We start from the raw sequence: 12,290 nt of genomic DNA, 5'->3' as shown, positions 1-12,290 counted from the left end.
CTAAATCTTCTGTAATCTGTATTCTGTTCCTACTCTTCAACTAATACTGTATTTTCTGAGGCCACTTATGACTTCCTTATTTCTAAGTACTGTATTTATCTTCTGGGACTCATCTGTGTTTTTTTTTTTTAAAGATTTTATTTATTTATTTGACAGAGAGAAAGAGCACAAGTAGCAGAAAGGCAGGCAGAGAGGAAGGAAGCAGGCTCCCTGCTGAACAGAGAGCCTGATGCGGGGCTTGATCCCAGGACCCTGGGATCATGACCGGAGCCGAAGGCAGACGCTTAACCGACTGAGCCACCCAGGCGCCCCTCATCTGGTTTTTTGACACTGTTGTTAATTACTGGGAACTCCTTAAGGTTGGGACTTTTTTTTGGTTGTTGTTTATCTTTATGACCCCCAGGCTTGCCACTGATAAATGAATGAAGAAAATACTGTGTACAGGAGTAAGGAGAGAAGGGAGGCAGAATGCCTCCTGGTCAGCCTCCTCCTCACCCTGTGGAGGGAGTGCCTTTTCCACAGATACTTCCCTACATGATACAGGTCCCAACCTGTGCGATGCCACGGCTGCAGCTGTGGGCAAGTCACTCCCAGGACATAATGTCCATGATTGTGTGGGCCTTAAGGAACCTCTATTAATACCTTTATAACTAGCACAGATATATTGCTTAATATGTACTATAAAGTGCTCATAGCTATTGATTTATTTTAGCCTCACAAGAACCTTTCACGTAGGTATTAATATTCATCCCATTTAACAGATAAGGAAACAGAAGCTCAGATTACACAGCTAGTAAATGGAGGGGACAAGATTTATTTTTTTAAAAAAAATGGTTTGGGGTGCCTGGGTGGCTCAGTAGGTTAAAGCCTCTGCCTTAGCTCAGGGTCCTGGTCATGATCCCAGGTCATGATCCCAGGGTCCTGGGATCGAGCCCCGCATCGGCTCTCTGCTCAGGGGGGAGCCTGCTTCCTCCTCTCTCTCTGCCTGCCTCTCTGCCTACTTGTGATCTCTGTCTATCAAATAAATAAATAAAATCTTTTTAAAAATTTAAAAAATAAATTAAAAAAAATGCGTTGATGAATTGAATTTGTTGAAGCTGATGATAAGTACCCAGGATCTCACTACATTATTTTCTCTACTTTTGTGTAAGTTTAATAATTTCATAATAAAACATTTTTAAAGGATCAGATTGGATTAAATCAATGGATTTTTTTTAAAAGATTTTATTTTTAAGTAATGTCTACACCCAGCGTGGGGCTAAAACTCATAACCCCAAGATCAAGAATCACTCGCTCTACTGACTGACCCAGCCAGGCTCCTCAAATCAATGGATTTTTATTTTGTTGTTATTGTCATAATTGCAACAAAACCCTTTCTCCAACCAAAATTTTGTAGAAAGGTTGGTGTATAAGTGAAATAAAAGAGGATCTCCAGTCTCACTACTGTTGCTTCCCTCTTGCACTCAGCCCCTTCCAAGGCACAGGGTTCAGAGAACACAGTTTAATGAAAATCACTGGACCAGACCAACTCCAAGGATTCTTCTGGCACTTTTGCCTTCGTCTAATTATATTGGCTTTGACTGGCCATTAGCTTATATATCCTGTCCCAGAAACACTGCGACTGGGTTATTAATCATTTCTGCAGTCTGTGGAGAATTTGTTTGAAGGGTTGCAGAAAGATGGGTTGCTGTTAGAGATGCATTTCAATGTCTGTCTCTACTGAGTGTTTAATAATCTTGCTAATCCCCACTCTAGTTCCCGGATCTAGCTAACTCCTGTCAGATGTCCTTGGGGGACATTTTAAATTCTCCCTGATTTCTTGGAGCCAGACATTTCCCTCTGCTTGGATTCTCTCTGATACTTAACATTCATGAATATTTCACATTTAACCTGATTACATTTCCATGCGATGGTCATGGTGCATTGGCTGTGTCTCTCAGGGAAGACATACAGGAAGCCCACAGTAAAGACTTGAATTTTTAGGCACAGTGCCAGAGATCTTTGTTCTTGCCATTAAGATGGTCTTCTGTCATGGACAGTGACAGGGGAGATGCTGAATGGTGGGCTTTGCATGGGACTTCTCAAGCCTGGGGCTCTGCACCCTGGCTTATGACCCACAAGAACTGGCAGTTTCTCTCAGGGACCAAAAGCCACCAAGACCTTCCCAGTGGCATTGAGGACCAAATGTGGGTCCTTGTGACCAGAATTGCTCAACAGCTTCCCATCCCCCACTCAGACCCTATTCTTCCTGTATAGTTTCCGTCTCACGTTACCATTTCCACCCAGTACCTCCAGACTGAGAAGCAACTCTGATGAACTCATCTGTGCCGAGGAGGGAAGGGTTAGCCCCAAATGCCTGAGGAGCTTGTGTGTTTACAATCGCCCCCAGGGAAAGGACAGTGAGGCTTACATGGATGGATGGGGTGGAGGGTTCTAGAGAAGATGCATGATTGGGAAGGCCATAGATTTAGAAGTCACCACTGTAAAAATGTTACTGTAAACTGTAGGAGACATCAGGGCTCCCCAAGGGGAGAGGTGGGCTGAGGGCCAGAACCTGCTGAAGACACAAAGGGCTGTGAGAGGAGTAAAAAATGATGGTTAAAGAGGTAACATGAGCCAAGGATCACAGCGTCCTCAAAGCCAGAAGAGGAAACCATATCCAAATGGATATGGTATGTGTGACATCTGAGAAATGCTACAGAAAAAGTAATGTGACTAAGGAAATTGGAAAGGTGCCAGTGCTTCCCTGGTAGGATCCCACAGGCATGTTTATGGGCTTTACCCTCTGAGAAGTCATCCCTCAAGCTGCTTTGGGAGTGAGTCCTACCTGTGGCCGAAGGGGAAAGCCAGACCCCAGCTGTCAGGTCTTAATGTGCCCCACAGGTAGCACCTCAAGGCTGTTTTGGCCACAGAGAGTCGTGTAAGGGCTCAGGTCTGCATGGGACAAATGCTATCCATTAGGAGTCTCTCGGGAGGAACTGAGACAAGGAGACAGAGAATAAAGGATTGGAGAGGATGGCAGCATGGGAAGCTGCCCAAGATGCACTGAGGCACTGCAGCACCCCACTTGTTCTGAGACCTACCCCCTACAGTCCCAGCCAAGGGGTGTGGTTCAGAGCAGAGGACAGAGGCCCAGGTTCTGCCTTCAGGAACCCACAAACCACTGTGGCAACAGAGCCCACCCAGAGTCTTGTACTCTGGATGGCCTGAAGGAACACAAGCAAGGCCAGGATTTCCCTCCAAATATTCTAGACTTTTTCCTTTCCCCTTAATGGCAAGCATGTTTTCATCCCCACTGCCTCATTCTAAAGGGAACAGAAGACACCATAATGGTTTTATGTCCTTCCCTTGCTGGGTCACTCAGATCCCTGACCTGACACTGTGGGGCCAATTCTGAAGCATTCTATGAGTCTGTCTGCTGTCTGCACCTCCAGAGGCAGAACAGACACAGCCTTGAGTCTACTCTGCAGTTCTCAGAGCTTGGGTTTACCATTCTTTAATCCTAGGCAGATGCCTAGAGTGGCCATGCCCGTGTCAGTGCTTGGTCATCAGTTTCTCAGGGAGAATGTGCATGACTGCAGCCCCTTCCAACTGACTACAGTAAGGTGGACCAGTACCCTGGGCCTTGTAGCAGAGGCTTGGAGTATTTTGGAGGAAACAGTTATGCCTGATTACTGAGTAGCACAGGACTAACTGGTCCCCAGGTGATTTGCCATTATTCATGTTCTCACCTACCATACCCAGCCAACCCTTCAGGTGACACTCTTTAGGATTCATCTGTGAAATGAAGTTCTCATGAGAACTCTTTTGTCCATTGTCTATAGTCTTGAAGTCTGGTTTGGCTTGGCCAGTTAGTTCTCTGGATCCAGTGAAAGGACCCATCCAGTGCTAGGGGAAACAGAAGGAGAACCCTATCTTAGGGAGCATCTACTCTGACCTTAATCCAGACTTAAACTCACAGGAACCTAGAATGGCCTTTCCAAACAAGTATATAGGAAGGCCTCTGAGGAACAGGGCAACTTGGGAGGTTGGACAAGGAGATCCTATGTATTTAAGGAATCAAACAGTAGGCTTTCTGGGAAGAGGCTGGCTCACACAGGTCTTTGAAGACAGACACCCAGGTGGGTGCAAGTGGGGCTGAGATCCGCGGCTTTTACCCAGGTCAGGGTCTTCTTCCAGCATGTATGGGTCTGCCCTTCCATCCTTGAGTGGCCTGTATACTGCCGGGGGGGAGTGTCCCCAGATGACTGGTGGGAAGACCAGCTTCAGGACTGAGAGCACCCCCATATATTCACTACCTAATAACTTTCTGTCTCTGCTTTCTCCTCACAGGACCCAGCCGCCGCCTCCATCTCAGACGGGGACTGTGACGCCCGGGAGGGTGAGTCAGTAGCCATGAATTACAAACCATCCCCGCTCCAAGTGAAGCTGGGTGAGTGTGTCTGGGGGGTGAGGGAGATGTGGGGAGTGGACAAGGTGCTCTGGGCTGGGTCTGCAGTGAGGTGGCACAAATAAACCAACCCAGAGTAGATGATTGCAAGATGCAAGCCACCAAGTCATTGGCACTGCCAGACACCTTATCTCCTGCAAGGCAAAGAGGGAAGTTACAGTTCTCCGCAGGACCCAAAGCTCTAGGAAGCCTCTCTGAGGCCAAGAAGAGTCCAGGTGTTCCAGGGAATAGCTTCAGGGATAAAACCATGGAACCCCAGAGAGAGGGTTAGAAGTCCCATCAAACACTGGGCCAGGCTTGGAGGAAACTGCCTTAGAGGTAGGTGTCAGTTATTCTGTTTGAGGGGCAGAAAGGATCCCAAAACCTAGAAGCCGAGATCCTCTCCCTATTCCTTCCTCACCCATCTAGAGATCTTCAGGGCCTGGTTGGCTCTTGTTTTGAGGAGCTTTCCCTTGGTTTTTTAGCAAGCCCAAATATCTCCCCACCCCCTTTCCAGGGACACCTTTCCTTTGGGGGGTTATTTCACGTCCATTCCAAAGTCAGTCGGAAGCTGCGTGCTTCTTTAAAGCCACTTGGCTCCCAGCCACTGCCCATAGCTCCCACAGCTGCTCTTCTCACTTCACCCTCTGCAGACATTGCCCTTCTCCCTTCAGGGGTCAAAATTTCACTCACCAAAAGCTGCCGCATATACCAGACTTACTAAATTTTGGTTTCATGAAGAATTACAGCACAGTGCATCTAGGAAACAGTTACAATTAAATATAACTCATGACTGTCCTTCAAAACTCCTCTGCCATCCCTGCGACCCTCTTGGCCATTTTCTCCTCAGACTCTGACTGCCCACTAAATACTAGACCCCTCCTCTTTGGATCCTTTTTCCATCTGTTGTAAAACGTTTTCCTTCTGTAGCTGCTGGAGCTCCTCTTCACAGAATCCTATTCTTTTATTCAGTTTTTCTGGTTGGTTTGTTTGTTTGTTTTCTTTTCTTGTGGTGTGTGTGTATGGGGGGTGTTTTTGTTTTGTTTTGTTTTGTTTTTTCTTGTTTTGTTTTGTGTTTATCTTGCTTCTCTCATTCCAGACCACATCCAGGGATCTCCTCAGGCTGTTTTTCTAAATGAGAGCAGTTCTCTCAGTGGATTTGTTCATCTTCCCAAGACACCAGACTCAAACTACAGCCAGTTTTATTTGTTATTGTTTAACAATACAAGTATTTTAACAAGTGTAACTTTCTATTCCTCCCTCTACTATATTCTCCTCCCCAGGGATAATCATTTTAAGCTTTTCTTAGTTTTTCTTGTTTTATTTTATATTTTAGCATAAGGGGTATCATACTGTACACATTTTCTGAAACTTTGTTTTTGTTTTTGTTTTCCATTTAATGCCTTGGAGCCCCTGGAAATGTCAGTTTATAAAGAATGACTTCACACTTTTAAATGGTTGCATAGTAGTCCATAGTTTGGTTTTGCCAGTTTATTGTTTGCATTTTTTTTCACTATTTCAAACAATTCCAACATGCTTTTGAAATAACGCTTTTTTTCCTCCCCGTTATATTACCAGCAAAGCTCCTCATGAAAACTCAGAACCTTGTCCCAGTTGCACCAAGGAAAATCACCACTGGGAACTTTCAGGCAAATTGCACCCCCTAGAGTCTTAGAATGGTAATGGCAGCTGCTGCCCCCTGGAAAGAAGCTGGAAAAAACTGGAGTCAGAGGAGGAGCAGTGGCAAAGACAGAGGGTCAGAGACTGAGAGATGAGAAACTAAGAGACATGGAGGTCAGGGGAAATTTCAGAGTCACGGTAGCTGGAAAGTCCCATTCCATCCTGCCTTTCTGGAGCTAGTGGTTATTTTATGAAAGCTTTCCCATAGCATCCATCTCCACCCAGCAGTCCCTTTTCCCACACCTGGGCTTAAGATGAGTAGGAAAGGGGAGGCAGGCCCCCTCCAGAGCCCAGGCAGCTACTTGCTACTGGTAACACTGCCACATACCAGACAGTGGGTCACCTGGTAGCCAGCCCCACAGATCTGGTAGACTCTAGAGCCTTGGAGAACTCAAAGGCTAGCACAAGTGTAGCAGCTCCCCAGCCTCTTGCTCTTTACCCTGCCAGCCCCATTCTTCCCCTCCCACACCACAACTTCAGTAGCTCCTTTGGCTTCTGCATTAATCCCAAGTTCCTTTGTCTGTCATTCAAGGCCTTCAAGCTCTGAGTCTGTAACCAGAGGGAGCCCCCAAACCCTTAACACAGGACCTAAGACATAATGGTGAATGGTAAATAAATGAATGACTGAATAAACATATCCTATTTGTCTAATATTTGACCTCCCTCCAGCTTTACCCCTCCATCCCATCTGGATCCATACTTATTTTGCTTACTGATAAATGTGTTTTTGTATATGCTGTCCCTCCTTCCTAGAATCCCCTCCTCTCTCCAGCTCACAGTATCACATCCAAGGCGCCCTGACTTCTCCATCCTTCTGCTTCCTCACTCCTTCCCCAGCCTTTCTCTGGAATCAAGTATACACTAACTGCCCCCCATAGGAGTACAGCTTCTGGAAGACAGGGGTCATCCTCTTCCTATTGCCTCTTACTATCTGCCTCAGGTTGTGCAGGACCAAGTACTGTCTCCTCCAAGAACCAGGGTGATCCTGGAATCCCTGCCTCGGTTCCTAGAGAAGCAAGGGGGTTCACAGCGGAGGCCCAGCCCAGTCAGTCCTAAGCAGTAAGGTAGGGTGGCCCTGGGAGCAGGACACAGCTTCCTTCCCATGTTCTCCTGCAGAGAAGCAGCGGGAGCTGGCCCGGAAGGGCTCCCTGAAGAATGGCAGCATGGGTAGCCCCGTCAACCAGCAACCCAAGAAGAACAATGTCATGGCCCGGACAAGGTAGAGGTCCCCCTACCCCACCCAGACCCTGCCAGTAACATTTATTTCCGCTGGTCCTATGCCTCTCCTTCTTCCCTCCCTCCTCAGGCCCAGCATCTTTGTGAGAGGAGAGTCTCAACAGGATCCAAGGGGCAGGGGGAAGTGGTGGGTCTGGGCCCAATCCAGTTCCTCACCAGGCTATGCGCTCCAGTTGCCAATCCAATCCCCTAAATTTTCTACCCAGGCTTGTCGTCCCCAATAAAGGCTACTCCTCGCTTGACCAGAGCCCAGATGAGAAGCCACTGGTAGCCCTTGACACGGACAGGTGTGTACAAGGATGCTGGGGCAGCCGGGCAAGCCACAGGAACCTTTATGAACGAATAAGTGGGCTCTATGAGCCACACCTGCTATATTGTTAGAATTGGGATGTGGGGTGTTCCTCAGACAGCCAGGAGCTCTCCAAGGATGAATCCCCCGGGAATGGAATTTTTTTTTATCTGGCAGTAGGAAAGGAGCAGAGAGAGGAAAAGGGGACTGGCACAGTCTGATACTGTCCTGAGACGACTGATGCTATCGCTGCCCCTTGACTGGGCCCTGATGCGATGTCCAACATCCTGCTCCTTCTAAGGGAGGAGCCCTGCTGCTGGCAGTGTGCCTGGCTACACTTGAACTTTGGGGAAACCCAACAAGTCAGGGAGATTTGAGCCTAGAAAAGAGGTGAGCGGAATCGGGGTGAGGCAAGTAACAGGTGTTTAGAAGGTTACAGGGGGCAGTTCATTTAGAAGGGCAGGGCTAGGGGAGCTGGGCATTTGCACAGCGGGCACAATCCTTTATTTAGATCTGCTGTTTACTTGGAAGTGTGGGGGAGGGGAGGTATAGACTGATGGGGTGGGGTACAGGGAGTTTTCCATTTAATATCAGGGAATCACTTCTCTGTCTTTTCTTCCACCATCAGCGATGACGACTTTGATATGTCCAGATATTCCTCCTCTGGCTACTCCTCTGCGGAGGTGAGGCCCCACTCTTTAGGACCCTAGATGTACCTGAGCAGGACCACCTCCATCTAGGAAAAGGGGTGGGGCACCACATCACACCCTGAGAGGAGCAATGGGCAGAGCTAGGTGGAGTCCTGTAGGGACTGGACATAATGGGGTAGGGCCTGGGATGGAACAGTGTCGGAAAGAACCCAGAGGCTGTCAGACACTGGCCTCAAGTGTAGGGAGCCCAGTTTTAGGGGTGAGGCTTGAGCCCATGGTTAAAACAAGGCTCCTAAAGAGAATGGAGTGTGAAATCCAGGCGACACTCTTTGGGCGAGACCTGAAATAGGGACCAGCCTAACAGAGGCAGAAGTTGCCCTTAGAATGGGATGCCCTTTGTAGAGAGGTGAGGCCTCAGGGATGTACCTGTAAGGACGTGAGGCCAGAACTGAGGCTGAGGCCCAAGAAGAGGCAGAGCTTGGCCTTTCAGTAACGCGTGATCGGACTGAGTGGGGGTGCCACCTGGCTGTGGGTGGTACCTCCGGATTGCCCCGAGCCTGACCTCCCTCCCCTTTGTCTACAGCAGATCAACCAAGATTTGAACATCCAGCTGCTGAAGGACGGCTACCGGTTAGACGAGATCCCTGACGACGAGGACCTGGACCTCATCCCCCCCAAGTCTGTGAACCCCACCTGCATGTGCTGCCAGGCCACGTCCTCCACTGCCTGCCACATTCAGTAGCGGGTGGGGCCACTGCGGCCGCCTGGGGCAGGGCCCCCGTGGGCCAGGTGGGACAGGGCAGGGGCCAACCCCTCCCCAGCTCGTCCGCCTGCCCCCGGCCCCCATGCCCCCTACAGCCGCCAACCTCGTAACAGTCATTGCTTCCTCCTATGGTAGGACGTGTACCTCTGTGTGTTCATGGAGCCGGAGAAACCAAAACCGGGTCTTTCTCCACCCCGGGGGCTGAGGAGCGGCAGGGGCTGTTTGTTCAGTTACTTGGGGGACCATGCCCAGCACCCTGCCCCCCTCCCTGAAGCTGCTGTCCAGGGGGGAGAGGAAGGACTAGACAGCAGAGAGGCTAACGCTAATGAGTGGGGTAGGGATCACAAAGCCAGGGGCTTGGCCTCACCCCAGCAAAGCCATGAGCCCCCCAGCCCCAGCCTGAAAAGGAAAGGGGGCTGGGAGGGAGAAGGACCCAGGGCAGTGGGAGCAAGGCCCAGCACCTCAGAGCCCCCTCCACACGCCCCCTGCCGGCCCATATAACTATTTGTTTCCCCCTCCTCTCCAGATGGGAAGCCTGGCAAAGCTGCCCAGTGGGATACTGCCCTCCCCCCATAGAATCACTGCCTTCTTCCTCTTCTTTGCCCCATTCACCCCCTTCCTTGCTCTCTGGGTTGTGGAGAAGGGTAAGGTGGGCTTTGGAGACAGACCAGTTTGGGGTGATATGATCTGTCCTCACCCACCCCCAACCAATGCATCTATTTCTCTGCCAGCTCCTCCCACCCCCCACACTTCTGTTCATTGGTCTCCATCCCAGGATGGAAGCAGGAGGTAGGGCTGGCCTTGAAAGCCCCATTCCCATCTCTCTCCAGCCCAAGATCCCAGATACCACTTCCCCACAAGAATCTTCAAGGAGGCAAGCTTAGGAGAAAACAGTGGTAGCATGTGCATGGTAGGGAGAACTTGGCGGAATGTGTGTGTATGTGTGTGTGAGCCTGTCAGGGTGTGTGTCTATGTCTGTGTGTTGGGCCTGTCTCTCCAGGTGTCTGTTTCTTCATGGACATACGTGTCCATGGTGGGAAAGTGACTGTGTGGTCTGTTAGTGACATGAGGCTGCTCAGCAGTGGGCTGCGAGCCCTGGCCTGGGAGTCAGAAGTTTGGGTTGTGACCCTCGTGCTAGCACTCTCTCTATGATCTCAACAAGCACTTGTGTTCTCTGGGCTTCAGTTACCTCAACTGTAAAATGAGCAGGGTCTGAAATTACTCTTAAGGTTTTTTCAAACGAAGGAATTTCTTCATAGGAATTTCTGTGGAGGTGTGTAGGCAGGTCTCCATGTGTCTGAATACACTTGTGGGGCTTCCTGAGTTCTGTTTCTGTGTGGAAAGGAGAGGGGAAGTTCCTGAGGGACCTGTGTGTGTTTGGGATCTATTTGGGAATACATGTGTATTCCATGAACATGTATGTGGGGAGGGGAGTATATGTTGTGTGTGTAGCTCTGTGCGGCATCTGGGAGTCAGAGTGCGTGTGCTGCTGCTGCTGCTGCTGCTGCTGGGGTGGGGAGGGGGAGAACAGAAAAGCTGAGGATGAAAATCAGAGGGAGGAGGTGACCAAGCCCCCCGCCCCTGAACTAGGCAATAGAGACCTGCCCCATGTGAAGAAACACGAAAGCACAGAGAGCCTAAGACTGCTCAGGTCTTATGCCTCACAAACCCCATATCCCAAGACCAGGGTGTACACTCCCCATTCCTCCATGCTGACAGCCCACACACGCTGGTGTATCCACTCTCATATATACCACTCATGTGTCGCAAGTGTGCAGAAGACACCTGCACAGCCCACTCCCTGGCTGCCATTCCTGGGAGAGGGGAGCTGAAAGGAGGGGAGGGTAGTGAGAAGAGAGAATAAGGCTGCTAGCTTGAGAAGGGTAGCCCCTCTCCACGCACCACACCCCCAGGCTGCCAGCTCCAAAGTTTTGAGGTGCAGCTTTCTACCCTCAGTTCCTCCACCTTCTCCTACTTCCTCGAGTGCAGGGACCCTGGTTAGGTGAGTAGAAAATGCCAAAGGAAAGCAGGGACAAAGAAGGCACCTGCAGGGCCTACAAGATCCATACTGGCTCCCATCTGAATCTCTCTCTGCCACCCTGGTCAGCATCCCCATCCCATCAGCTGGGCCCCATAGTCAAGCTTCCTACCACTACTATCATTACCCTGGGCTCCCTGACTCACCCTTCTAGAACATGGGTACCTCCTCTCTTCCGGGCAGGGCCCCCATGAGGGCTCATTTCAACTACTGCCTTTGCTGCTGACTTGCTCTATGACTGGCCCACTGCTCGACCTCTCTGGCCCTGAGGCACCCTACCCACAGGACACACTAGTTCCCTGGCAGGCAAGGGCTTCCAGCTGAGGCAGTGTACAAGTGGAGAGAAGTAGGAAGCTGGTAGCCAGCATCTTCTGGGTCTAGTAGAGTGTGTGGGTCCCTCCTTCCCTGTCTGGGATGTTGGAGGGGTGGAATTGAGGCCTTAGCTTGCCCCCCCCCCACCAGCCCCATCATCCTTCCCCCTTGTAGATACTGCCTTAACACTCCCTCTACCCTCAGCTCTGGCTGCCAACCAGCCAGGTTTCTCCGTGCTCACTAATTTATTTCCAGGAAGGTGTGTGGAAGACATGAGCCGTGTATAATATTTTTTTTAACATTTCCATCGCAGTATTGACCATCACCCTTGGTTGTGTATCGTGTAACACAAATAATGATATTAAAAGCATCAAACAAGCCAGCCTCAACTCCCTACCTGGGTCGTGGGCAAGGGGCAGGTGGGCTGGGAAGGGGAGAGAACTGATTCTCTGGATACATATTTCACTCTGCTTCCACTCATGGGTTCCCAGGCCAGGCCTGCCACTGACCCTGGACAAGTCACTTGATGCCTCAGAACCTCCATTTCTCTTCATCAAAGTGAGGAGTTTGGCCTAGGTGATCTCCAGGGACCCTCTGCACTCTTGGAAATTGGAATCTTTTGAGATGCTTGAGGCAGGAAGAGGCTGGGGGTAGGGAGGGAATTGGATCTCCTCACCTCCCCAGGGATGGGGCTGAGCCAGGTGATATCATAATGGGTGGTGCCCATCCTAGAGGGGGAAACAGGGTGGGGTAGGAGCTGGAAGTTTGTGAGGGAGGGCAACTGAGAGATCCTCTATAGGAGGGGGTCACAGCAGCTAAGGGACACCTGGCAGGCTGGAGGTGTAGGCTTTCTGGCAGTGAGGGTTGTCACTGATGTCTTACAGAGCCCTTGG

The 12,290-nt window shown here is 50.1% G+C and overlaps 1 protein-coding gene across 4 annotated transcripts in view; it reads left to right on the top strand.

The window, feature by feature from the left end:
• The window catches only part of LOC111146025 (family with sequence similarity 219 member A), a 54,863-nt gene extending 43,088 nt beyond the window's left edge, over nt 1–11,775 (top strand). The window contains exons 2-6 of one of the 4 annotated variants that reach the window (XM_022501395.1): nt 4,333–4,432; nt 7,226–7,328; nt 7,552–7,632; nt 8,263–8,317; nt 8,868–11,775. In XM_022501395.1, the coding sequence (XP_022357103.1) occupies nt 4,333–4,432; nt 7,226–7,328; nt 7,552–7,632; nt 8,263–8,317; nt 8,868–9,026 (498 nt within the window). In that variant the 3' untranslated portion in view covers nt 9,027–11,775. The remainder of the gene's footprint in view (nt 1–4,332; nt 4,433–7,225; nt 7,329–7,551; nt 7,633–8,262; nt 8,318–8,867) is intronic. The other 3 variants (XM_022501394.1, XM_022501392.1, XM_022501391.1) reach the window with 3 other exon arrangements.
• Nucleotides 11,776–12,290: the final 515 nt, after the last annotated feature.

The sequence above is a fragment of the Enhydra lutris genome, unplaced genomic scaffold (genome assembly GCF_002288905.1).
Source record: "Enhydra lutris kenyoni isolate GAN:26980312 unplaced genomic scaffold, ASM228890v2 scaffoldscaffold13, whole genome shotgun sequence".
NCBI lineage: Eukaryota > Metazoa > Chordata > Mammalia > Carnivora > Mustelidae > Enhydra > Enhydra lutris.
This window is presented reverse-complemented; position numbering and strand designations above follow the sequence as displayed.